This window comes from Aptenodytes patagonicus, chromosome 7 (genome assembly GCF_965638725.1).
Source record: "Aptenodytes patagonicus chromosome 7, bAptPat1.pri.cur, whole genome shotgun sequence".
NCBI classification, from domain to species: Eukaryota; Metazoa; Chordata; class Aves; order Sphenisciformes; family Spheniscidae; genus Aptenodytes; species Aptenodytes patagonicus.
Window position 1 is genome coordinate 72,524,334 of NC_134955.1, and position 27,799 is coordinate 72,552,132.

Consider the following 27,799-nt stretch of genomic DNA (forward strand, 5'->3'; position numbering starts at 1 on the left):
ATGACCGTGACGCCCACCCGAAGCCCCGCCGGCGCTCCCGCCCGCCGCTGGGGAGGGCTGCCGTTCCGGTCGGTGTCCCTCAACAGCATCCCCGCGGGCACGCTGACCCCCCTGAAGGAGCTCCTGAGGTGTCAGGGCACCCTCAAGGTCGCTCCGGCCGCCGCGGAGCCGGCGGGCCGCGGGGAGAGCCGCGCCAGAGGGCCGGCGGCCGGCGGCGTCTTCCAGTCCACGCTGCTGGCGGGGAGCGCGGGCGGCGAGGAGCTGCTGGATGTCAGCGAGATCCGGGCCGGCCCCAGCCCTGGCCCCGAGCGGCGGCTGAAGCGACGGGCGTGCGAGCCTCCCGCCCGCGAGTCCCCGGCCAAAATCTTCCAGCGGATGAAGGCCAAGGCCTTGCGGCAGAAGCAGGACGCCGGGCTGCCCGCGGGAAAGGCGCCTCAGAGGAGCTGCGGCAGCGACCTGATCCTGACTCCCACCCTAAATCCCGTGGAGCAGGGGCGAAGGCATAACAAACCTGTCGCAGCAGAAGGTCGGCAGAGACCCGCCGAGGTGCCTGGTCGGTGTATCCAGCCAGAAAAAGGTTTGTTCGATCGTTTCTCCGGGAAATCTCTCTCTCTCATTTAACATTTAGCTAGGTGTGACTTACTCTGTATTTTGCTTATGGCTCTTCCAGGGCCTGGAAAAAGCAGCCAGTGTGTGTTCATAGGTGTAAAAAATATTGGTGCCAGTACTGGTTTTCCCCCAGATGTTTGGGATTAAAAAAAAAAAAATCAGATGATGGGGTTTTTTTAATGCTAAATAGTGTCTGTAGCATAGTTGATTTCTCTTCCACTTTCTTTACCTTAGAGGAATCCCTCCCATGGTATTTTCTCCCTCCCTTACTCAGTCTGGCTTTAACTACTCCTTCTGTTGTGTGTGTGAGTGGGATTGACCCTTTGCAACATCTTGAAAACCAGAGAATTACACTTTATAAGTAAAAAAAAAAAAAAAAAAAAAAAAATCAAAACAACCGATTACTTTAACTACTCCCTGCAGTCAATACAGAAAGGAGAAAGGTTCGTGGAAGAATTGTTTGGGTTTTGAAACCCTGGGGCGCTTCCCTGGGCAGCCTGGTCTGATGGCTTTTCCAGTGCATCTTCTGTTTCTCCTGACTAGTTGGCGTAATGTGAACTTGCAAGCGCTGTGCTCCCTCCTGTAAAGGTGCTGTAGGCGAGTAGGAATGGCCTTGCTTCTGGTTCATGTCCCAGAGCTGTGTATCTGTAAAGGTAACAGATATTTTAAAGAGGAGGGTGTCCTGTGGTGGTGCCCTGTTATTCTCATGCTATGATCACCCGGAGTGGGAGACCCAATGATATATTGGCTAGTTTACCAGAAGGGTTATGCTTCATTGCTACATGTATTCCTCTTCGAAGTACAGTACTTAAAAATCTCCTGTACTAAACGTTTATCCAGTTTTGGGTGGGGATTAAGACCTAACTGGTTCGTCTGTTTAAGACATAATTGCAGAAAAATATGCTAACTGCTCAGCCTGTCTTATCTGGCCGCTAGCATGGGCAGCTGTATGCTGTTTTCGCTGGGAGGGTTATCGAGTTGTTCTCAAAAGAACTTGCAGTTACGGAGGTGGCAGTGCCCTCGTTTTATAGCTAGATATGAAAAAGACTTCTAAAATCTTCTTTCTGCAACATAAAACCACTTGTTGCTCTTAGTGGTTCTGTTGGAGACAATAAAAATGAGATTAAACCATTATTATGGTGACTGGAAAAAGGGAAACATTGCACCCCCTTTTGAAAAGGTTAGAAAAGAGGACCCGGGGAACTACAGGCCAGTCAGCCTCACCTCTGTGCCTGGGAAGATCATGGAACAGATCCTCCTGGAAGCTCTGCTAAGGCACACGGAGGACAGGGAGGTGATTTGAGACAGCCAGCATGGCTTCACCAAGGGCAAGTCCTGCCTGACCAACCTAGTGGCCTTCTATGATGGAGTGACTACATCAGGGGACACGGGAAGGGCTACAGATGTCGTCTATCTGGACCTCTGTAAGGCCTTTGACACGGTCCCCCCCTTCTCTCTAAACTGGAGAGGTATGGATTTGATGGGTGGACTGTCCGGTGGGTGAGGAATTGGTTAGATGGTCGCATCCAGAGGGTAGTGGTCAATGGCTCCGTGTCCAGGTGGAGACTGGTGATGAGTGGCGTCCCGCAGGGGTCCGTATTGGGACCGGTACTGTTTAATATCTTCATCAATGGCATAGACAGTGGGATCGAGTGCACCCTCAGCAAGTCTGCAGATGACACCAAGCTGAGTGGTGCGGTCGACATGCCAGAGGGACGGGATGCCATCCAGAGGGACCTGGACAAGCTGGAGAAGTGGGCCCGTGTGAACCTCATGAGGTTTAACAAGGCCAAGTGCAAGGTCCTGCCCCTGGGTCGGGGCAACCCCCGGTATCAATCCAGGCTGGGGGATGAAGGGATGGAGAGCAGCCCTGCTGAGAAGGACTTGGGGGTACTGGTGGATGAAAAGCTGGACATGAGCCGGCAATGTGCGCTCGCAGCCCAGAAGGCCGATCATCTCCTGGGCTGCATCCAAAGCAGCGTGGCCAGCAGGTCGAGGGAGGGGATTCTGCCCCTCTGCTCTGCTCTGGTGAGACCCCACCTGCAGCACTGCGTCCAGCTCTGGATCCCTCAGCACAAGAAAGACACGGAGCTGTTGGAGCGTGTCCAGAGGAGGGCCACAAAAATGATGAGGGGGATGGAACACCTCTCCCATGAAGAAAGGCTGAGAGAGTTGGGGTTGTTCAGCCTGGAGAAGAGAAGGCTTCGGGAAGACCTTATTGCAGCCTTTCAATACTTAAAGGGGGCTTATAAGGAAGATGGGGACAGACTTTTTAGCAGGGCCTGTTGTGACAAGACAAGGGGGAATGGCTTTAAACTAAAGGGGGGTAGATTTAGACTAGATCTAAGGAAGAAATTTTTGACGCTGAGGGTGGTGAGACACTGGCCCAGGTTGCCCAGAGAGGTGGTGGATGCCCCATCCCTGGAAACATTCCAGGTCAGGTTGGACGGGGCTCTGAGCAACCTGATCTAGTTGAAGATGTCCCTGCCCACGGCAGGGGGGTTGGACTAGATGGCCTTGAGAGGTCCCTTCCAACCCAAACCATTCTGTGATTTTTATAAAAAGTGAAAGCTCCTAAAGTTTTGTTCCCTTTTTAACAGCGGATTTCTAAAAGGTGTATTTTTGCCCTTGCATCATCATATCCCAAATTGATAATGACTTTTGATCGAATATCAAAAGGGGTTAGTATTGGTGCTGCTTGTTAGACCTTAATACTATGAAACGCACCCCATTTGTATGCACCTCCAAACTCCTGTTGATTCCTGTGGGTTGGGTAACGTCCAGACATGCATACACACACCTCAGAGCATTTCTCACATGCAGCTGAGGCAATGTAACAGCTGTTTTTTCTCTGGTGAAAAGGGAAAGGTTATATTGCCCATCCATCTTGGGAAAGTAAAGAAAACGTATTGCTGTATAGTGGAGTTCTAGTATCTTACGAAGTATGTACTTCGCTTCCCCTGCCCCCCACATGAAAATGTTTTTCTTCCCCAAATTTTTTTTTATTATTATTTTCCAGAATTATTTTGCACTCGGATTCCTGAGAACCGAACCACAAAAGCACTAGCCATAGACCCTCTGGTACTGGAATCCCCTCAGAAGTTCTTCTTGCGTGTAAAGCAGAAATTGCAGCAGCAGCGAAAAGGTACTTGGTATTGCTCTTAAAAACACTTCAAAAACTTCCTTGACTTCAGGGTTTCTGTTCTTGCTTATAATCTCTCGTGTGCTTTGGCAGAGTATCATTCTTCTTTCTTTGTAGTCTGCACGCAGTGGAAAATAGAGGAAGAAACCTGCAAATCTGCCTTTTCAAACCTGGAGATGGCATTAGACTTGGTTTAACTATGGCTTAGGGCTGTGGACTTCTGATCTTGAAGCTTGGCATCATTAGTCCGTTTGAGTGCACTGACAACACAGGCCATCTACCTTCAGGCTCCTGATGTGGTTAAGAGTTCTTTAGAGACTAGGTGTAACACTTTGCCATGTGAATGTGAAACTTGGTGGAAAAATCCTGAACCTCTTATTTGCTGGCTCTTTTTTTTTCCCCTTAGCTTTTAATGCATGAAGAGAAAAGGTTTTGTTCTGAAAGAAATCCTCTTGTATTTTTTTTCCATATTGTTACTTGATAGCAACCCTGTATATGCTTCTGTTCTGTAATTCAGTTTTGAAGATGCAGATGAAGAAAATGATGCATGCCAAAGTCTTAGTAGCGTTCACTGTTCAAAACTGAACTTAATTTATCTGAAAACTCAAACCCCAATGCTTGTAGCTCCCAGCATAGCAGCAGCATGGCTAGCAGTCCAGATCTTGACGTCTGGAAAGATGGAAATGTTTGAGATGTTGGGTTTTGTGAAAACAGATATATATATATATTTTTTTTTTTTTCTCTGCAAGGAGGATTCATTAAAGAAAGGATAGGAAGAATGGTAAAGATAATACCATTAATAGATATGGTGTGCATTAGCTTGGTTTTGGGGGAAAGTGGGATATCTATAAGTCTTTAACAGCAGAGGTATTGATCTGGTGGTGAGGAAAAGCTAGTCCGAACAAATTCAAAGGGTGGCTTGCTGTTAACGTTAACAATTGAAATAGGCAGTGCTTTCACAGTTGTAATGCTAATCAAGACAACCTAGGAAACAACCTAGCTCCATTAAAAATGGAGCTAACTTTATGAATGTTAATCAAGACAACCTAGGAAACAACCTAGCTCCATTAAAAATGGAGCTAACTTTATGAATGTATTTTTATTAGTTCTCAAATATCACTAACTTCTTTTTTATTCCTTTTTTTTTTTTTTTTTTAATGGGCAGATCCAACACCTTCAAACCCAATCAGGCAGATTCCTCCTTCCACAACTACAGAAAAGCCGTTAGTCAAGTCTGCTTTTGCTGAGCAGCTCAGGAATGATCCTACAGAGTATGTGGCCACTGATAAGGATGATCAGGATAATTTCCTTATGGAATCAATGGATGCTGATGATGAAATGTCTCAAAATACAGTGACTAGTTCTGTGAATTTAAACTCCGCCCCTTTTAAAAATGGGGATCAGCTAGAAGAAAGGTGGGGAAATGGAGAAGCAAAACGTACCGAACTTCATCAAGACAGAAGAGAATTGGAGCCAAGTAATGAGCAAGCTGCTCATGGAGTAGAAAAGATGCTGGAGGCTAATTCTCAAAAGCCCTCACAGTGCTTATGTAGTATTATGCTCTCTTCTCCCAAAGTCCACATTCCAAGGAAGCAAAAGCCGAAAGAAGGCTGTAAGGTCCCTTCGGATAAACCTCACACAGATCAAGTTGCTGGCAAAGCAGACAAAGAGGTGGGAGAACTTAATACTTTAGGGTAACTGATACATTCCTGTGCTGCTTGTAGCTCATAGTTGCAATTTATTTATTCTTTTTCTTGTCAAAAGTAATGAGCACTCAGAAGAGAATAAACTATTGTTTTATTGGATTGTACTGATAAGCTCTTTCCTGTCAAAAGGATTTCTTTTTTCTCCGTACTCCAAGATGACAGTGTTCAGGGTTTTTTTTTTTGTTGGTTGTTTTTTTTTGTTTGTTTGTTTGTGGTTTTTTTAATAAAAGAAGGCCTTTTGGTTTAGTATTCACAAGCCACAGTATGGGCTGAAAGAGTTTTCTACCTGAAGGAGCGTCCTATGTCATCTCTTTACTACATTAATTGCTGTGTGTTGGTATGATGAACATGAAACAAATCACTGGCCAATCCAGCTCAAAGCCAAGGAGGAGAGATCTTTCCTAGCTGTAGTCTAGGGATGGTTCTAAAGTTCACTGAATCGGTACAGCTGATAGTGAGGTAAAAGTCTTGGCTTTCCTACAGAATATCCAAACTCCTGTTGAATTAAGTGGGACAAGAATCTTTTCCTAGGAGACTGGTCTGCAGATCTTATTTTCAATTCAATGCATGCTTGGCAGTATTTACAACTTTCTGAATAAATCTCGAGGAAAGCAGTGTATTTTGAAGCATGCCGCATTCCTCAGTGATTAGCCTAGGAAACTGGTGGAAGCACACCTTCCCAAGGGTTGAGTTTCCTTTGTTCTCTGGAGGAATCTGTGGGATCGGAGTCCTCTTCAAGTTAAGCAAGTTAATTGTTTCGCTCTCCCTCACCATTGTCAAGCATGTTTGATATGTTTTCCTGTATTAAAAAAAAAAAAGTTACCTTTATGATGGGCTTTGATTTTGATAAGGAACAGGTATCCGTTAATATTAAAGACTTGTAGCTGAGTAGGAGATGCTCACAGAGATGTTATTGGACACTACAGATCTGAGCATCGAGTAGGTACCTTTCCTCAGGCAGGGTTAAATTGTTGGCAAGATCTTTAGTGAAGTCAAGGCTGATGGTCAAAAGGTGGTCATTATTCAAGAAAAGATCTGGAGTTTGTTAACTGAAGTTATGAGGAGAAATAGTGATAGTTTCAGATGTTAAAAAATCGTTTTCCGAGAAGCTTTTTTTAAAATGAAGTTGTATGTTTCACACACAGTGTTCCAAACTGCAACTCAAGTGCAACTGGCTTGCTGGCTATGTAATGCAAAATGAAGGTACTGCAGCTGTATGTGTGTCAGTAGTTCACAATATCAGGTATAGCCATTTTGATACTGTCTAAATTTTTGCAATAACACAGCTAATAAATACAATTTTATTTTTCATGGATAACTTTCTTTCTGAGCAGTAATGGAGGACAGATGGCAATGTGTAAGAGGTATGGCATAGTGTTGGTGTTTTTGTGAGGAGCTTTTTGAAATTGCTAGAGGTCTTGGCCAATGACTTTGTCTTCTATAATTTAAATTCCTGTCTTCACTTGTGCATTAGACTCCAGCTTGATTATGCTTCAACATTTATGTGTTGGTTGTTTTCAGTTTTTCTGGTCTGGAGGATAGTACCTAAATATTCTCAAGGTATACAGGAGTTAATTTCTATTTTGCTAATGCCGTGGTGATGTTGCATAGCTTAGTCTAATTTAAAAATTACTTTCTTTTTTGTTTTAACAGAAAAATGTCTGCCTAACCAGTTGGAGAATTAAAGTGATGGATGGTAACACTGCAATATGTGTTGAAGGAAAACGGAAGTAAGAAAAAGTTTTCTGATTTAAGTGCAATGTAAAACAGGTTGGTGGGCTTTCAGCATCTGAGCTAGAAAGGCTATATACCATCTTTGCCTGGCTGAATAGCTGTAGCTTTGAGACTTGCATTCTTGGAGTATCTTGGTGTTGTGGTTGGAAGCAGTTCCACACACTTCCGCTGCCTTCCTCCCCAGCCACAGGAACATGGCCCTTCGCTTGCATCCGAACCCTTGTGACAGTGCTTACAACTCTTACCATTTTTTTTTTTTAACATAGTTATCTATCTTCTGACTAAGCACACTGAACCCATTTGCTTCAGAGCCTGCAGAATGGCAGAGCTGGTGCACGAGGGGATGAGGGACTGCACGGCTGGAGGCTGACGAACTGGGGGGGAGAAGGAACCATGGTTGTCCTGGCTTAGGTGGCCATGGGAGCACCTTCAGGGAACTTACTCTTAGCCTTTGGCAAATACAAAGTGATGTTATAGTTTAAATTTCTTTATCAAGGAAGAGGTGAATTCCTTCATGTGTGCAAGAGGTAGAGTGCTACATACAGGAAACTACTGGTTAAATAATTATTTCAAAGTCCAGTCCTGAGTCAATCAAAGAGCTTAAGAGGAATAAAGACAAATGTGTTTGTCTAGTAGATCCCTCAAACTGATGCTGACTAGGGGTCTTATGAGCTTCTACTTCATTTCACAAAAATTCTGTTTTGTGGCTGCTTAAGTCAAACTTGGTGCAGACTGCCATTGGCCATACGTTCCTGCCATACCATTTGTGATGGCCCTATTATGCCTACAGCTATATGGTGACCACAGCAGCAGCTGATCCACCTGAAAACTGACTGCAGGTTTTTTTGGTTATGTTGTTGGTCAGATTGTATTCAAGTAGCTATAAGATCAGGAAAAGAAATACCAGAACAAAGGAGAGATTTAGCTTGCAATAAAGTTGTTTGAAGACATTGTGAAAATATACCCTTGGAAAAGAGTATTCTACTCTTTCTGTAGTTAGTAACTACCTAACACAGTTACTTATCTACTGAAAACTCAGAACCTTGCTCAACAGCAGTAGCACTGTGCAAGGAAGTAATTCAGTATGCTTATGGATGTCAGGAGGCTACATACTCTGTGGTAGGATTTGTAGTAGGAATTGACGTTTGTTTCATGGCTGTATGGAAACAACTGATCCTCTCACTTTGCACCCTTCACTACTAGCAACATGTTTTCTTTTCGTTTGTGTTGGTGTGTATCTGCTACATGTTGCTTACACATGATATATTTGATTTGCTTTATAGACCCTTTGAATTGACTTCTGTTAATGTTTTGTGATGTTATACAGCTGAATGTTTTCACTGTCGTCTTCGGTTTCAGTCTGTAATACTGTTCTGTAGTTTGGTCTGTTGATACTGTTGTAAAAGTATATTAAAAAAAAAACAAAAAAAACCCCCAAAAAACAAAACCCCCCAACACTCTGTAGATTTTCTACTTTAATGCTTGGTTCTGTTTTTTATTTCTCACGGAGAAGTCCCTTAATAATTTCTTAACAACTCCAATTTTTGCACATATTAGGGCTCCTTCTTCAGTTGTTCTTGTCTTTAAATAGGAAGGTCAGAAATAAATATAATAATCCTGGGGAAAATATACATTTGATCTGTATAACGGTAGTTTTGTAACTTGCATAATGGTATCACTGCAGTAATGAGCTGGATGGAGTCCTTTAGTCCATTTTGCTTCTGCAGCCTAATGTCAAGCTAATGTTCTGTGACTAACGTTTGCAGTAGTTGACATGTTCATTTTGTCTCCCGTCCAAGTATTAGACAAGGCCAGAACTGTTTCTCTTCCAAGCTAAGAAAAGAAAACCTAGCACATCCTGCCAGTGTCTATATCACTCTTAAAATATGTAACACTGCCCATCTCATATGGGATATCAATATTGTAGTCTTAAATTCCTTCTTTTATGAAAACAATGTTTTATTTCTGTTCTTCGTGTTACCTGTCTTTTCTTAGAGATATGAAAGATCTTTCTTGGCATAGTAATGCAATTATGGAACGCATAGCACACAACCAAGTTAAGACATCATCCGGCAGTATCTACTTGCTACAGGGAAATATAGATTCAGCTTCGATGAGAAAAGAAGGTAAGAAGATGATTCTTAATGTAACGTTACAAACTGAGAAGGGCTTTAGATTTATGATTGAACATACTGCTGAAGCAAACGTTTTGTCTTATCCTGCTAGTTGGGCTCGGTGGGTATTCAGCTGGAAAGCGACTCCAGCATCAGATTTCTAAATACTATCTCATGTTACTTGTAGCTGGCACTTCTAGGGTGCTGCACTCGCAGAGAGGGCTTTCAGAGCATGAAGTTGACTAATGGGTATGTTCTTTTAAAGAAACTGGTTTTTGTTAAGGTTGCCTGTTTGTAATTTTGGTCCATGTTTTGGCATTTAAATAGTGCTAAGATATTCAAATAGGGATTGAGCTGGATTGGCCAGTGATTAATACACTACTGAAATTACTCTGGTGTTTGCGTTCTATCTATGACTTACTATTCAGTAATTAACGACTAGCTCTGCAATGCTACATAGAATTTCTGTTTGGAGACAGACTAATTATGCTGTCAGTGCTTTATAATTTGTAAACTGATCCATCTTTAGGGTCTAAGCGGTATGTTATACCAAATCCAGCAAAATTTCCTGCTTCAGATTGTTTTGAAGCATGTGGAATTTTAAAGGAAATTTAATTTACACACAAAGTTAAAGTTAGGTGAGGCTTTATTCTATTTTTCTGCTTCATGTGCATTCTCTGTCATGTTCGCTAGTAAATGAGCTGCCATGTTAGTGCTTACAGGCAGCTCTAGGAACATAAAGATCATTTGTGGCATAGATGGAATACATGCTTGCCTTAATACAGACGTGCCTTGTGCGCATGATCGCTCTCTTTCTAAAGGAGCATATATGCACTCTGGTTTTTCAGGCCCAGCACAAGGCATCCAAAAATGTCTGTGGCTTTAATTTTTTTTCTTCTCATTTGCAGTACTGGGATGCATTCTGATAAATACCTGACTTAGCTGCTCTCTGACTTGAATTTTTTTATTAGTTCCTTTGCTAAATACTTACATTTGTTTTTATTTTACTATTCTGAGAAGGAAAAGTGACAGCAAGGGACTTCTGAACAGAGTGGCTCAAGTACTACAGAGGTTTCCTAAGCCTAAGAGTTAATGAACTATGCTGGGTCAACTCCTCTGATCTTCGGACTTAGCACTTACAGCAAAACGCGCTTCCTTCTCAGCTTCCCCCTCACCTCCCAACACCCCCCAATATGCAAAAAAACTGTCATAGGGTTGGTGTGGAAAATACCCTGGAAATATCCTGAACAGATTCAAAACTGATATATGGATCAAAAGGGAAGTTAAAGACAAGCTAATGTAGGTAGAGAGGAGAAGAAATGCCACATCTAAAGTCTAACCCGAGGATTTCCCTAAACCAGGGCTGCTGGCAGCCAGGAGCGCTGGGACTGTCAGCAGTGGCACCATCAGTTTGTGAACAACGCTGCACCAGTACAGAACTACTTGCCTGTGGAAAATATTTGACCGGTGTGTACTGATACTCCAAGTGACTCTTCAAAGCACTGAGATTATTAATGAATTGTGTTTCAGTAAGAGCACTGGCTAGCACTTACCTACTTCTGCCCCTTATCAGAAGTGGTTATTAGCAACCTGGTACTCCAGGTGTGCTACCAAACCTATCCACGGGTCACTGTTGATGGAACTGTGCAGAGGACAGTACAGGCTATTTAGTTGCACAGGCTCTGTTCCTGGAAGGGTGTTTTCTGTGGTTGATCTCCCAACAGCCCCACAGCGGGAATGTTGCACACAACCCCCTGTGGTGCTCACTGCATTCCAGCCTGCATCTGTGCAGTGGCACTTGCTGTGCTTTGGCTAGAGCCCTTCCTGGTGATCAGGAAGTATTTTATCCAGTCCATATAAAGAATGAACCTATGTGCTATAATGAAATGCTACTCCTAAAGCATTTTAAAGGAGCTGAAGGATGAAATAACTAGTGTGCAACATCTTGCAAAAAACCTGCTTTGATACCTGTGGACCAGAAAGGTGGCTGATGCAAAGCTTTTTAAGAAAGTTGTTTCCCAAGGCCCTTGAAATGAAGGAATGTGGAATTTGGCATTCATATGAGGTAAACCAATAGAGACTGTAATAATGAGTGGGACTTCTTTGATGGGGCCCCTAGACTTTGGGCTTCTAGAAAGGCTCTTGGGAAGATTGTAAGGACGCAAAGTAGTTATGTGATAAGGAGGAGGAGCTTCTGTGGGTTTAAATAACAGTAGAAAATGAGAGGAATAAAAGGAATCCCATAACGATGTGGGCTGTTGAGCAGATTCATAAACTTTGTAGAAAAGAACATGAGCTGGGAAGCAGCAGCTGTAGTCTGATGTTGCTAAGTTGCATCAGGATGGTAAGGGTGAGTGCTGGCCAGAAAGCATGTCTTAGGAGCTTCAGAATGGGCATCGAAATGATGAAATTTGGTCTTGATAGATGTAAAATGATGCAAGTGGTGGTAGAGGAAAGCATATTGTTACAGATATCACAGAATGGTTTCACAGTTTGGTTTGGGAGGGACCTTTAAAGGTTTTCTAGTCCAACCCCCATATGGTAGTATATGATGATACATGATTGTAAGACTCAGTTCACTGTAAAAACTGAGGAGCAAGGTTTGGGGGTTTTGACAGATGGCTCTATTAAGAGGTCAGCTTAATGCTCGCTAGCAGTTAAACAACTTGAACATTGAAAATGAACGGAACAAAAAGACTGCTATCGGCTGTAAAACCTTTGATATGTGAACAGCTTGAAGACTGAGTACAACTCCATGTCTTTCCTTCCCCCTCCCCGCAGAAGCCCCAGCATCCTACTCTCAGAAAGAATGCAGAAGAAGTAGGAAATGTGTGGAGAAGAATGACATGTTTAAAGTTGTGAAAAGGCTTTCACAGGGCAAAGGACAAACTAAGCTAAGACTTTTTGGCCTGCAAAACAGGAAACCAGGGAGGAGGTGTGGGAGAGGTTAATGAAATAACAAAGGGAATGGAGATGGTAAATAAAGATCAGTTGTGTGCAGTCTCTTGCCATAACAGAATAAGGGAAATAAAAAAAAAAAAAAAAACAGTAGAGGGGAAATAAAAAGTTTTTCATGCTACGTGCATCTCATTTGTGGAAATCCTTGCACACGATCTTGTAGATGCTGAAGTTTTACATTAGTTCCATCGGAGACTGAGCAATGTCCTGGAAGACAAATTCCTTTAGGGTTTTTAAATACCTAGAAATCAGTGTTGATTTCTCAGTTGGAGGTTGGGAGATTGCTTGGAGGGAATATTCCTGTATACGTGCCTTGCTTCTGTACTCTACTTTGGCCTCTGCTGTTAGTATCCTTTCCCTGGTTGGGGCTAGATGGACCTTTGGTTGTACACTGAATAAACTAATGAAGGGAGTGCCTTTCTCACTTCCCATCCTCCTGGAGGAGCTCAGTTACTGGAACTCTCTGTTGGTGCAGGCTGACAGTAATGGCCTTTCAGCTCCTAAGATTAACAGTTTGTGGATGTGATTTCTTTTTTTTTTTTATTCATGTGCCTGTTGAATGCTTTCCAGTAAAGATACTGCTTCCCAGAATTTCAGATAAATAGGCTACTACTTAAGCTTGTTTTCTAATCACATGTTGCAGACCCTTCTTGTCGTAGTCCATGACTCCAGTGGTCTCAGAGGCTGAACGCTGCTGGTTTTTCAGACATTGTGAGCAGGCAAGCGGTGGCTCAATGTTGTTGTGCTCCTGCATCTGTACAGATTATAGCCGCTCAGCGAGAAGGCTACGTGATAGCCTAGTATCCACCGGAGTGTTAAACGGCCAATGTTCTGCTCAGAAAGGCTGGAGTGCAAGTGATGCTTTTTCCCTTCTCTGTTGCAACAAAGGATTACATTATACCTTTGCATCAATGTTTGTTTTTAGGGTTGTTTTCCAATTTCAGGGACAAAACTAGAGTCATTCTGTTGTATCTGTACTACCTGGAGAACTTCCCAGGTTCATAATGTTGTTGCTAGATATTTTGGCTGCACCTGATCCTGATGCAGTTGTTCTTTGTCTAAGCCTCATGAACAGTCTGTGTGCTCTTGATTGAACAGCTTCTGTATCAAAGCAAAACAAAGTTCTCTTCCAAGTGGAGTTTCCTTGATACAGTAAGTCCCAAACAGCTTAGACCTAACCAGAGCCCAAAAACCTCAGGCTCTCTGAGGGACTTCTGGCACTCTGCAGAGAAGCCACGTGCCAGTCCAGCTAGATGAAAGGGGAAAGCTTATGCTCCTGGTTCCCAGGAAACTAGAATGCTGTCTCCAGACACTGACGCCTGTAATTAATGACCCCTTGGTTGACTTTTCTATGAAGTATGCTGTTCTCTTAAACTGGGGAAACCTGTCTCTCTCTAGTGTTCAAAGACGTAGCGAGCCTCTGAGGTACTTACAAAACCATGATTGTGCTGGATATTATTTCTAGCATTTCTGATTGAAAGTATTGCTCGGCTGTTGTTAATGCTACTTTTGTTTCAAACAGGATTTCCCTACCGTTTCATCAAAAGATTTACATACGGGTTTTCCAAAAAGTGGAAGGAATATGTTGAGGAGTTTCTTGAGGAAAGAAGAAGGTAATTTCTTTGGAGATTCTGTTTCATTGTGTCCTGGTTTCGGCTTGGATAGAGTTGATTTTCTTCCTAGCAGCTGGTATAGTGCTGTGTTTTGGATTTAGGATGAGAACAATGTTGATAACACACCGATGTTTTAGTTGTTGCTGAGCAGTGCTTACACTAGTCAAGGGCTTTTCAGCTTCCCATGCTCTACCAACTGAGCAGGCTGGAGGTGCACAAGAAGCTGGGAGGGGGCACAGCCAGGACAGCTGACCCCAACTGGCCAGAGGGACATTCCATACCATGGGACGTCATGCTCAGTACAGAAACTGGGGAAAGCTGGCCGGGGGGGCCGCTGCTCGGGGACTGGCTGGGCATCAGTCGGCGGGTGGTGAGCAATGGCACTGTGCATCACTTGCTTTGTGTATTCTATTATTATTATTGTTGTTGTTATTATTATTATTTTCCCTTCCTTTTCTGTCCTATTAAACTGTCTTTATCTCAACCCACGAATTTTACTTTTTCTCCCCCCAGTTCTCTCCCCCATCGCGCTGTGGGGAGTGAGCGAACGGCTGTGTGGTGGTTAGCTGCCTGCCCAGTTAAACCACGACACATTGCAATGTCCTTTTAAACACTTACTGAGATTTTGCTTTTTAAGAATACCAGAGGAGTATAAAAGATTGTAGGTGCGTGCATGAAGACTATGTTACAGGCAGATACGGGTCACTGCTTTGGAAGGATACTCTTTTACCTTTCATCATTACGCTGGCTTGGTTTTGTTCCACTGGTTTACGTAGCCTTAGAGTAAACACCAGCAAAGGGCTTCACCCGTGCAGTGGCTCGCAGTCTCTGTATGAGTAGAGCTGCACTATGCTATGGGGCTTCTGCCGAGATGAGGAGAAGACTTCCAGTTTACGTAAGTTAATGTGTTGTTAAAGGACAACTTTTTCAGATGTTTATTATTTCTTTTCTTAAACTCCAAAACGTTAGGAAAGAACAAAAACAAAATGCTTGTGAGGATGAAAATGAAGAGAGTGACTCAGTGGTGGGTACAGATGCGTTGAAAAATGCAGAAGACTCGGCAAGAGATGTAAAGAAACCTGAAACCAGAAACACCACCTATGAAGTATCACCGAAGAATGATGAAAACGCTTGTGAGTATTTAATAATCCTTTTCCTTTGAAAAACGTTGGGGTATTTTTGAGAGCTGTTTTCCCCGGCAAAAGATACCTAACATCTGTCCGTTTTGTATCTTGTTAATTAGGCTGTATGAAGAGCATTGACTTGTTTCTTTGTTTCTGGTTGCTGATGTAATGCAGCTACGACAAGTGGTTAGGGGCTGTCCGGAGAGCTAACCCTGGGAAAGAAGCAGGAGTCTCTTTTGGTCTGTGGTAGCTGAAGGCAGCGACTCCAGAGCTGTTTATTCTGACAGCAAACTTGACTTAATTTTTTTTCAGTTGCTATTTTGCATAACGTACTCTCTTAGCCCTCCTGGGATGCCTGTGGGATTTAATACCTCTACCAGGGCTCCATCCTTGGGACTCCTCCCCTGCAGTGCCCACCCCCTTTTTTAGCTGGGTTAGTTTTAATTCATGTCAAGTCCTTGAGCAGGTTTATTTTATGGCATCTTTACGTTTTTGCCACAGTTGAGGCACGGAGAATGGTAACAATTGGGGATGGATGGAATGGATTGTGGAAAAATTCATTATGTTGGCTTTGTTTCTAAAAGAAATGGTTGTAAAGCCATAACCTATTGATCCACCTGTTTTTTCTTTGCCTTGTAATGCAATCCTAGCTTTGTTATGGACACCAATAGCTTTTGGTTTTAACTTTGACTTCCTTTTAATATCTTGTCATAGGTTCCAGCAGGGCTTTGGCCAAACTTCATCGTACTGTTTGTTAATACTGTAATCAGATTTTCTTGCTAACACTATAAAAGCTGTTTTATTTTTTTTCTCTCATTACAGTTAGGGTTTGTTCAGTGTGCCAACTTTTCTTTATCATTCTACTTCCCTATATGGCTTTTACAGTATTTATAACCTTATAAATAAAGTAAAAATAAAAAGTTCACAACAGTAAACTTTATAATTTGTGAAGATTATTACTTCAGTCATGTTAGGGTATACTTATTTCTAATCTGAGCACTTTTAAAAGAGCAGCATAACACTGTAGTAAGTTTTCTATTTTCCATTTAGTCAGTGCCAATGAGCCAGTTTAAACACAAGATTGCTCCTATGCTTGTGAAGTCTGCGAAGCTGAATGTTCAATACAATATTTGGGACAAAACTGTATTTCTTGTTTTTTCTTGTAGATACAACACCAAAGCGCAATTCCATATTGAATGACTCAAACAGAGTTTACACTCGTAGTGGCCGTCTTGTTAAACCACCATTAAGTTTCTGGTGTGGGCAACGTGAGTTTGTTGATCAGAAACTAAATGTTACTATAGAAGAAGGTGGAATAGATTATTTGAGCATGGTAAGATTCTTTTGCGTATTGTTACTTAAATGTTTCTTAAATATAATGAATAAACTTGGCTAGGTATCTAACAGAAAGAGTCCAGCTCTTGTAAGTACCTGAAGGGGCAGGCAATCTTGAAAACATTATAAAAACATTTTAAAACAAACAAACAGAAAATAGTCTTAATCTCTGTATTATCAGATAATTGTTGTTGTCTGTAAAATGGGGATAAAGGGGAATTACTTCTGGAAAAATAAGTGGTTTTTTGAAAGAGAAATGTATCAGACAGGAAGTTGCGCACAGGTACTGGTTTGGGTCACAGAGGTTCCCAAGTAAAACATTTTCTGTGATATGGTAGTGCCGAGTCCCTGCCACGGTGTTTAATCGCACAAGGGGTGCCAGTGCTGCAGGTAAGCTTTTGTGTTAATCTGTACCGTTCTCGGTTCTCCCCTTCCCGTGTAGGGTTTCACATTCATTAGGACCAGATATTTCCTCCTTTCTTGTGTCCTGATCTGTCCAGGTCGCCCCAGTTTTGACTGAGGTGTGCTGTTCTTATTTATTATGATGCTTCAAGCAACTCTGATAATATTCTGATAATGAGTGAAGGAAAACAGCGTCCTCTGTGGTAGTTGTGAGCTTTTTTTTTAATCTCTCTAAGGTTGGTTGGCCTTATGGAATGGGGGTCGTACTAACACTTGTCATCAGCTGCGGCAGCGAAGATGTATGTCCAATTTACCACCAACTCAAGCAGTTCTAGGTCTAAAGATTTTAGCTTGTGTTTTAGAATATTTAAGTTTAAAGGGAGTCTGGCGAAGTTGCTTTGGTTGCATGCATTTACATAAACACAGGTGTTCATCAAGTAGTATCTAGTAGGCACTGGTCAATGTAGGTGACTTTTAAATCTACCCATCCTGTAAACATTTGGCTTTTTCAGAGTTGGCGTCGGTAGGCTTGGTATGTAATCTCTTGCAGAAGTTTAGATTAAATTGTTTTATTTTGAAGATGTTTAGTAGTGAAAAATCCCAAAGAAAGACCAGTTCCATCTCTAAGAAGAATAAAAGAAGGGAAGTAATAAAGACAACAGAAGAAACACCAAAAAGCCAAAGTAAAGGTAAATTTTTTTTTTTCCTTTTTTTAAAGTTATTAACTAGAATCAGTGGGATCATGAGTTGGGTGCTGGAGCAGTATGGTGATGTCCTGTTAATGCAAAGAAATTATTTAAATCTTTTGATGGTCGATTGCTTCTTCTATGAAGAACTGTCAGAGTAGCATTAGTGCCTAGTTTTCTGGTTCTGCAGCTCCGAACAGAAGCTACGTTTGTAAATAATAGAACCCTGAAAACAATGTAAATATAAAGCAGAAGTTTCTCTTTTAAAGCAACTGTAACGTTTCCTGCAGAAAAGCTATTTGTAGCACAAGTAAAGCTTTTGGGATATTAGCGTTTGCTCAACCTCTGTCATAGCAGTTTAGCAACATTTTCTGTTTACTGTTTTCTTCTCTGTCTGCTCAATACTTTCACGTTCCCTTTTGTAGCCTTGATAATCCTAATTCTTTTAGTCGTCTGGAGGCGGCCTGTCACGGGAGCGAACTGGGCAGGCACAGGATGTCTCCTGTACATGAGGAACCCTCCCCACCGCTGGCTGTACTCCTGAGCAGAGGGACGCTCGCTCAGAATGAATTCAGTGCTTACAACTGGTTTCGTGCTATGTCTTCTTTGTAAGAGTCATGTGTAAATGGATTTTCTCTGCTGCTTGACTGCCATGGACAGTGTTAGTTTATTTTTGTATCCCAACGTGACCATTCAACAGAATATCTCCTTGTCCTGAAGAACTCTAGTGTTCTGTTAATGTGGGGAGAGGCTTCTGCAGAACGTGGGGAGCTGCAGGCTGGAGTGTGCTGCTTGTCTCTTCCTACAGACTACGGTCTCTATAACAGAAAGGAGTTCACAGATCTTAACGAGTGTGGGATGCATTGCAACCCGCAGCAGGCTAGTCTTTGCTTGTCTGAGAACACAGTAACGTTTTACGCTACAATGTGCGATATTATACTGACATCCTCTCTTTCAGGGAAAAACAATGAAAAAGGAGTCAGTTCCAAAAGAGAAACCAAGTCCGCTGGAAGCAAGGAGGCCAGGCGCTTCGTTTCAGATGATGATGACAGTGATCGTGCAATCGATAGTACAAACATCAAAACACAGCTTTCTGTTAAGCTGACTCCCTTAAATAATGATGTACTAAACAAACGTAACTGTAATAGCAGAATCCCAGGAATGACAAAGGAAAAGAGAGGAACAGAATATGGAGAATTGACTACGTATTCGCAGGCTTACAAGTACTCTTTAAGGTCAGCGAAACAACTTCAAGACAAGCATTTAACAGAAGACTCGCCAAGCACAGATAAGGAAGAGGAATCCAGTGAAGATATCCCACTGTCTATCAAAAGGAAAAATAAACTTTTATTTAAAAAAGAGACTCGAAACTCTAAATCTTCCTCTAACTGTAGAAGTTCACAGGATGAGGCAAACAAGGTGTCGTGTGAACAAAGGACAGTAAAACACTCTACTGTCTCCCACAGCGTGCAGCTGAGGCAAAGCGTGCCCGAAGCCATTGATGGTTCTGATTTACTTGAAGGAAAAACATCTTCTAGCGAGTCTAGTACTTCCCATCTGCCTGACAAGGCAGCGAGGACAAGAAGCAGAATCAACCCTCCAAGGTATTTGCTTGAATCTGACACTGAGCCCGAAACCAATGAGGAGGAATTTCAAGTAAAAGAAAAGAATTCAAAAGTATCTGATAAAAAAACAAATTGTAAAGTTTCTAACACTGCCAAGTCTTCAGCAGCAAAATCAAGAGAACCTGAGAGGGAAAAGATGCCGAAATCTCAAGAACTTTTTCCGAGAGCAACTGACGGTTGGTCTGAAAAGGAATTACAGAAGCTCTACAGGCAAGTGGTTGCCCTGTCTTCACAGGGCAAAGATTCCCTCAGACATCGGGAGGTGTAATAGACTGGAGGGTTTGGATCGTCTGAATTTGGATTTTTTCAGATTCGGTCTCTTTCACATTATTCTAAAGGTTTCCTGTGCTTTTAATTTCCTCTTGCAAAATAAATTTTGTTAACGAAATAAACAATAGTGACGTAAAGGAGGCAACTGAGTATTTTCTAAAATAACTGTAGATGCGTGAGCCTACAGCAGCCCCTACCACTGTCATCAGTGTAAAGTGAGAGGAACACAGGTATTAGGCAAAATTTTGTGAATCTATGCTGCCGGTTTTTCAAAAACACATACTTAATCTTATTAGAGGTGATAAACATTCCTATGAGTAAAATTGAAAAACATGAGCAGGTAAATAGTATGGTAAAAGTATTGATATTTATAATTTAGACAGTAAGTCAGAGGTAGCATATTCTCTCCCCTAATGGAATAAAATGCTAAACGTGGTGTGCTTATGTATGTAAGTTTTGTCAAGGGGAGATTAATTGCAAGAATGTTTAATTAATGCATTGTCCAGTTACTTAAACAAGCTATTGGGCAGTATTTAATACATACGTTGAGTAATAAACTGACCATGTTTGGTTTTGTTTCTTTCAGATTAGAAACCTGAAAAGGCATGCGCTCGTGTCTCGGGGGGTGGGGGGGACCTGCTGCAAATAAGGAAGAAACTTATCTTGTAGCGGAGCTGTTAGCTTAAATTGTTCAAATAAATCTGCATGCTTTAAAGCGTCTGGACAAGACACCAGAGACAAGATTCTCTACACCCAACGCACCGCGACCGTCCTAGGAAGGGCAGCTGGTCTCTGGGTATTGTACTTGGCAGCCTTGCGCAGGTTCTTCGGCATGACGAAGGTTGTGGCTTTGTTCTCTTGGCAGGGCCATTGCTTCATTTCCAAAGCACAAGAATGGCTTCTGGGTGGAGGTAGCCATGGCGGTGGGGTCTCGCTCTGCTGAAGAATGCCATCAGAAGTATGTAGAAGAACAACAGGCAAAAGGTTCCAAAATGCATGCCAAGAAGACCACCGCTTCAGGAAAACCAGAACAGAAAGGTACTGACATCTTGGTTCTGGGTATGTCGTTGTCTTTAAATAATTTTAAATTCAGTATTTGTTATGTAATGGGAGATACAGACATAAACACACATCGGAGTCCGATAGTGAAGAAGGTTATCTTCTATAGTATAAAGGTTTGTTGCAGAGCTTGGAGGATGTCGTAAATGACTGAAGTGACAAGAAGAGAAACGATATTTTTAGAGTTTTCCAGTTTTGGCACGATGGGAAGACTTAAACTGGCTTTGCCACCTAAGGGAACATAGCTATTTATATCTTAAGAGGCTCTTGGAGGCCTGGTAGATGATGAGCTACTTGTAGAGCTACCGATCCAAAAAGGATAATGGGGCGCTTGTATGCACTAAGGGCAACGTGGAGTAAGAACAGCGAAGTTACGTTCTCTGGTGTCTGGCACTGACGTGCCTGTTGCTGTTGCCGTCTGGTTCCGAAGTCAGTAATTCGCGCTTACAGATAGCAAGTACGCCCTGAAGGGAAAGGCGCAAGATGCTCAATCCGGTTATTTAACCCAGAGAAGTTACGATGACTTAGTAAGTGCTTAGGTAAGGAAAGCTGTTTGACAGCAACTCTTCTAGCTGACAAAGACATGCCATCACGCAGCCATTGGAAGCTGAAGCTTTAAGCGTGACACAACTGTGGGCAAAGACGACTCGGGTGATGTTTCTTTAACAAGCTGTGCATCAGTCTCCATTTACTGAAAGCATTAAAATCCTTTCTTCTGTCCAAATGAGGTGATCCGGGTTACTCACAGTTACTGGGCTTCACGTGGGAACGCTCGACTCCAGTTCTGCAGCCTCCGTAACATAGAACAGACCAGGTGACCTCAGTAGGCTTCCCTGCCCTTAAAGTCAGTGAAATATGATTTTGTGCAGACTTGGAAAAGCAGCAGCTTGAGGGTTCAAGTGCAGGACAACGCACTGTGTTTTTACTGGGATGTTTCTTTGAGATGTTTGTTGCAGTTACAGAATTAGTGTGAGAATCTGCTGGGCGTGAGTTTTGTAATGAATTTTATTCAGCTTTGATTGTGGTGGTATTGTTCTCAAGCACTTTGGAGCATAGGTCGAAACCATCTTATTTTGACTGTTATCATGGTATCAAAATTCCCTGCACTTCTGTGATTATGAAAGTTTTTTTCTAACGTTGCTGTTCATTTTGCCACTGCTGATACCCTACAGGGAATTTTTTCCTGTTTCACCCTGGCATTTGACATCGTCAGACCAGACTGCAGGCTCTTCCATTAAGAAGAGACAGTTGTTTTGGTTAGTGAGCGTTCGTGAAGGGTCAGTTTGCCACAGTGGTTTTAAGGTTTTTTTGCTTTGAGGAGAGCAATGTTTGAGACCTCTCGGACTCACCTGGGCCTTTGAATGCTAAGACGCTCTAAAATGACGGTAGCAAAGCAAAGGACTGAATTCAGTCCTGCGTGATACTTAGGCGGGATCTTTCCTGGCAGTTGGGAGCTGTTCACTGGCTTTCTCTCAGGAGGTGAGTGCATCCTGTTAACAATGAATCTTAGTGTAGGTACAAAAATGCTTTGTTGTTCTGAAAGTCTGTCAACTGTGGATTAATTTTCTTCTTTACTTGACTGTCTGCGTAAGCAGCTATTTTAGTTTTTGTCTGAAGATGAGGGTACCGGGAGGATGATGTTCTAAATTTGCCCAGGAAGTCACTTGTAACGGAAAACAGAGGATAGGAATACACACACCAGCGGAAGTGACAAAGTCCTTTCTTTCCTTCAAGTAGGTTTAATGGCTCATCCTGTAGGCGCGGTAACTGGATTAAGGTTTGCAAAGGATACAACTGCATACGCTAAAGTCTCAGATGAGCATTCCACAAACCTCGTGTCGAGGATGCTAAACTGGTCTCTGTGCAGCGGAGCCTTCGTTTGAGCACTTCATGCCTCTTGACATGGGTGATATATCTTAGTGTCTTCTGTCTCTGAAATGCAGATGCATGGATAATTCTGTTAAAATAGCGATAAAATAGCTGATGTATGTACGACACTTGCAATGGCCGCGTAAGGCTGTGGAGTAAACTTCTGATCAAGATGCAGTAGAGAAGTTCTTTTTGAAAGCATAAATTGTGTAGAACTCAAAGGATCACGAAGAAGCTATAAGGCATTTCCACAGAAGAGAGACTGAACTGTATCACTAGCACTGATGTAGTTAGCGAATTTTAAAATCACGCTACGTAACTAATGTCTTAGAACAATTAATATTTTGATTCCTGTAGATAAGAAAGAGCCGGTTATGATAACTGCCAAAGTGGGAACCTTCAAAAGAAAGCAGCAGATGAGAGATTTCCTGGACCATTTGCCAAAGGACAACCATGACGATGTTTTTACTGCGACACCCTTTCAGAACAGAAGAGTAAAGGTAAGTCTGGGAAAACAGTGTATACACATGTATGCTTTTCCGGTTGGTATTTCAAGGGTGTGTTACAAGTCTGCTGGTTCAGTTCCATCCACAAAACCTCGTGGATTTTGGGGAAGAGGCTCATCTCCTGGATTTGTTACCGCAACACTTCGATTGCCGGCAGTGAGAACGTGTGGGACGTGGCTTCTGCAGATGAGGATTACTGCTGAATGGATGTGGTAGGGGTGTCCTTTCTGCCTCTGTGGGAGGAACTTCTGGGGCTGCGAAGCATTGGCTGTGCGGTGATACCGCTGTCCTGGGGACGACCATTGGATCCTTGTGCTGTGGAACCGGGTACTTTCTAAAGTCACGCTGATACTTAACAGGATTTTTTTCTTTCTCTCCCCTTGGCACATCTCACACCTACAACCACTTACCTCTCGATGCTGCCTGTTGGGTGGGTTTCTCTTTGGGAGTTCTGTTATCCTCTCGCCCTGGCCCTTGCCTGCGGTTTACTCACTCTCCTATTTGTTGCCTGTTTGACCTGGAGAGCTGCCCCGTTCCCCTGGCTCGGCTCACTTTCAGTAGCCAAAGCAGGAGGAGTGCCCTCCCTTCCCGCTCCACGTGCAGCCCCAAACACACCCAGCAGATGCAGCACCAGAGCTGGGGAGCGTTACCCTCTCTCTGTGATAAACCTCCACTTAGCTGTGGTGAAGCGCGGTTATGCACTCTAGATGTTAGTCAAGACTCTCTTTTCACTTTTAAAGAGAAAGCCACTCATTTATCAAGAGAATAATTCTTTTTTCTTTTTTGTTTTTCCCCTGTAGAGAAATTTTGAAGTATATTTTGTGATGCATCTTTGTGCCGTTACCTGGCCGAACTAGCTCTGCCTATTAAAACTAGCGCCTCAGTTCCAGCAGGGACTCCGGTCGGCACCCGTGTGTCTCTTGATACGTTTGTTCTTTTGTGGGTTTTCTTTGTAGCGACAGTGCGTTTCTTGTTCTGGCATGCATCCAGGAGCAGAGTAAGGCCGTGGCTCATTGGAAAGTCAAAATTTAAGCAGTGGTAACTTCATTGCTTTCTGTAAACTGCGGTGTGCTATGGAGAAATCCCCATGACTAGTATGAGCGGATCAGCTATGAAGGAATCGGTGCACCCATGTCCAAGACACCCTGTTTTTGCAGGGGGGCTCTCCAGGAGACTCCTTTTTTGGTAGAATGCAGTTTCAGCCAGTGATTCAAAAGGGGTCTCCTTTTTTTTTTTCCTTTTTTTTTTTTCAAATTCATATTGCCTAGCTTGAGCTGTGCAAAAGAAACTCGCCTCCTTCTGTAGTGTCCGGTGAGAAGTGTACCTCCGGAGAGAAATTCTGTGGATTTAGGAGTCATGAGCAGCTTCCCCTCCCATGAACTAGTCCAGCCCCTCCTTGCACCCATGCAGATTCTTCACAGCTGCAATTTCTTGTGCTGAGTTCCAGAGCTGAGTTATTTGCTGTGTGAAGAGGCATAATCTTTTGTTTGTCCTGAACTTGCATCTGCTGACTTTGTCCTCCTCTTCTCATGGGGAAGAGACAGCGACCAACTGTCCTGGTCCCCGTTCACCCCTGATGCCAGTTATAGCTCTTCCCCCCGCCCCCCAGGACCTGCTGTGCTTTTGATCATCTGTGCTGCTCTTCTCTGAACCTTTCCAGTTCTCCTCTCTCTTCAAAATGGAAGGACCAGAAGTTCACTGAGTAATCCTGAAATCCTCCTCCTGAGTAGTAATGGTCAGCTTTGAGCCTGTGATTTTAATCAGAAATTATTTTTTGAATGTGTAGTAGCAGCCAAAAAAAGGCCAGCAAAATGTTGGGCATCAACAGGAGGAGTATTAAGAGCGAGATCAAGGCATCGTTTGGCTGCTACGTCGAGTCCTTGCGTACCTTCATTCTGTGTACTGTGCGCATTGCTGGCTTCTGCGTCTCAAGAGGGACATAGCGGAGTCAAAAACACAACCGAAGTGAGCAAGGGAATGGAGCGACTGCCTATTGAGGAGAGAGTAGGAAGTCTGGGACTCCTCCCTTTGGGGATGAGGGACACAACTAAGGTTCACAGAGTCCTGAAGAGGCTGTGTCCTGTTGCCACTCTGAGACACACCCGTGAGAAGCCTTTTCAGCAGACTTTTGTTAAAAAGGGCAGGTCACTGATTGCTCTGATGTGGCTTTGTAGTTGCCAGCTTTCCAGGGAAGCCACGATGACGACGACGATGACTTTGCACTTACAGACAACCCGATCACACCTTCCTCTGCTGTCTTCCCTATGGTGAAAACCCCTCAGTGTGAGCATATCAGCCCTGGTATGCTGGTGCCCATCAACAGGTAGGAACTCGTACTGCTGTCCCTCTGCTAACCTCTCCCTTTCTCATTTTCCCCAAGATTGTTTTTTGTCTTCTGAGAAAGATCACTCTTGGAGCTGGGACGCCAGTTCTCTTCCAGACTTAGAGCATGCATAGTAAATCCTGCAGTCCTTGAGAGATTTGTTTAGAGAAAGCTCTTTCCTTTGACAGTGTGTGAGTTTGAGCTGCTCAACTAGTGTGGGCAACGAACACAATGCCAATTGCGTGTCCTTTTACTCTTGGAGGAGGGAGTTATTTGGGCGTCCGCCTTGGCAGAGGTTTCTCTGCTCATTTTGAGTCTTAAACCTGTTAAGCCAAGTGCTTCAGGCTTTACTGAAACTGGAATCATCTTGAAACTTGCAGAGTAACTGGCATTTTATCTAACAGACAAGAAGTGAACATCATCTGGGAAGATGATGAAGCTTTGTCTGATACTTGCATTAGGAGTTCTAGCATATGATCTAATTAAACACTTCTGTGTTGTTATACTCCCGGAGCTGCTGTTACATTTAATTGACCAACAACTGTCTTTAATGACCATGCTAATTTTCTTTCTGAATTAGAGCTGTATGTATAATGCCTTTAACTGTATCCAGCGGATTCTGTAGGTGGCATGCCGGTGATGCTAACGTGCTTGATTACATCTACAGGAACGATTACGACAGGCACGTGTTCAGGATGCAGAAGAACACGCAGGGCAGCAGAGGCACCTGGGACAACGTCAAGAAGTCGTCGGTAATGCTGGTTTCCTTGGACGTTGCCTAGTTCCACCCTAACGATGCAAAGCTTTGCTAAGCAGCGGGCAAAAGAATCCCGGGATCACAGACTAGTTGTGTACATTCAAGACGGAGAACAGGAACCCTCCCTTACTTCCTCCCAAACTTCTGGGTTTTTGTATCCACTTCTCTTGGAGAAAAGTTCTGCTTGTTAGAAAAGAGCTATTTATTGTCAGGATTAAATACATTGCTTTTTTTTTCAGGATTTGTAACTGCTTTTGAATTCTGTGATCTTTAGGTACATTAAGTTCCTGTTACATTCTTCTGTACGGTGGGAAAGGAAACAGTAATTCTCACCTTGTATCAGAGAGTCCCTGAATTTATGCGTTTATTCCTGCAGTATCCTAGGTTTTGTAATTCTTCTGGCTTTTCCACAAAAAGCTGAGATCCCAGAAGCAGAAAAATGGCTTGTGCCTCTAGTTTAGTGAAAGCGGTTGTGGTAGTTGAAGAGTTTTTAGTTTTTTAGTGAAAATGTAGCATAGTGATAGGGCAACTTAATCCCAGCATAATACTGAGTCTGCCAGCCCTGTCCCCCCGTGTCCCCCCCCCCTGCTGTTCTGACGTCCCTGGGCTGGTGCTGTAGCAGCTGTTTGAGCAGAGCCTTTTTGTCCTTTCCATCAGGCCGGAGGTGTGCTTGGTACGCCAGCTTCGCACAGAACCAAGTTCAGTTTTGATAAAAGTAAGTACTCTTTGTTTCTCCTCCTTCACTTACGTTCACATTGCCACTGGCTTCTTGGGTGTCCACAGTCCTTGTGTTTAATAATTTTTCTGCAGTCTGTTTCTCATAAGTGTCTTTGCTTTTTGGACCTTCGGTAACTGCTTCTTAAGCTCAGGCCCACACACTACTCACACCCCTGTTTTTCTTATTGCAGAAGTGAAACAGACCTCTGTTGTAGGGAAGCTCTTTGTGGTCGAGGCAGCAGATTCATCTGATGAAGAACAGGATGACTCTTATTTTTCTGTTTAATGAATGAACTTTGTGGATTTTATTAGTTCAACACTTATGCGCCTCTCCTATGAAGCAAAGGGGTTTGGCCACCCCTCTGACGTGGTGTTCCTGTGATGTTAAGAGTTCAGTTCGGAAGCCTTGACCTGCAGTGTTGTTACGTGTTCCAACGCCAGCCTCATCTTGCTGCCTCCCCAGCAATGTTTGTCATTTTCCATCTGTACAGTGGCACTTTCTTGCCCAGGCCCCTCCTTCCCATTGCCCTGTTGCTCCTGGGGGAGGGAGGAATGTACTCGGATACCAATTACTGGGAAGTTTTGATTCGTTTTAAGATAAAACATCTTTTTGAAATATGGCTGTACAATAAATTTATAATGGTACAGTCTGTAACTAATTGGAATTGCTTTTTAATTTCCTCTACTGAGAGTTTGAATTTTTACATTTCCTTAATGTAATAAAACGGGACAAGCTTATTTTACTCATGTATGAATCGGACTCTTTGGGGGGGAGAAGCACGATTCACAAGCTGTCAGCGAGGTTATTTATCTCCTAGTTTCCCTCACTTCCATACGGGCCTCTTCATGAACACGTTCCAGAAAGGGCTAGGAAGGAATAAAAATGAAAAGTTCTTTTGCCAGGTAGCCACAGTGTGGCAGCAACAAGCTGCAGCCAGGCTGTGTGCTGCGGAAGGCTTCACCTGGGGAGTCGCCTCCACCTGCAGCCAGAGCAGGAGGAAATGGGGAAGCAACGGTCACAGCTGTGGGGCTGGGAGAGGGGATAAGGAGATGTGAGGCCACCTAAGAACAAGGGCATGTGCTTGCTGCCCTGGGCCCACACATCTCTACTTCAACCCTAGCAAACCTTTCAGTCGTCTGGGCAAGAAGGATAAGGAACATTTGGAAAGTCACTTTTTTCCCAGGAAACATGGGTACCAATCTTGCAGTAGATGGCAAGTAGCTGCGGGTGGGCTCCTTCCCCTCTGTCA

General features: G+C 43.2%; 1 protein-coding gene across 1 annotated transcript; it reads left to right on the forward strand.

Moving 5' to 3' along the window:
* MIS18BP1 (MIS18 binding protein 1) lies at positions 1 to 27,199 on the forward strand. Its single transcript, XM_076345814.1, has 16 exons — positions 1 to 577; positions 3,629 to 3,754; positions 4,917 to 5,422; positions 7,111 to 7,187; positions 9,187 to 9,317; positions 13,786 to 13,876; positions 14,846 to 15,009; positions 16,167 to 16,333; positions 17,318 to 17,426; positions 18,382 to 19,258; positions 20,184 to 20,356; positions 22,604 to 22,746; positions 24,927 to 25,075; positions 25,743 to 25,827; positions 26,490 to 26,547; positions 26,741 to 27,199. The coding sequence occupies exons 1-16, from the start codon at positions 1 to 3 to the stop codon at positions 26,833 to 26,835; spliced, it is 3,528 nt and encodes a 1,175-aa protein (XP_076201929.1). The 3' UTR covers positions 26,836 to 27,199.
* Positions 27,200 to 27,799: the final 600 nt, after the last annotated feature.

Coding starts and splice junctions, on each gene's coding strand:
- MIS18BP1 (XM_076345814.1), top strand. CDS start 1: ATGACCGTGACGCCCACCCGAAGCCCCGCCGGCGCTCCCGCCCGCCGC. Junction 5,423..7,110: donor CTGGCAAAGCAGACAAAGAG/GTGGGAGAACTT, acceptor TTGTTTTAACAG/AAAAATGTCTGCCTAACCAG. Junction 26,548..26,740: donor CAAGTTCAGTTTTGATAAAA/GTAAGTACTCTT, acceptor TTCTTATTGCAG/AAGTGAAACAGACCTCTGTT.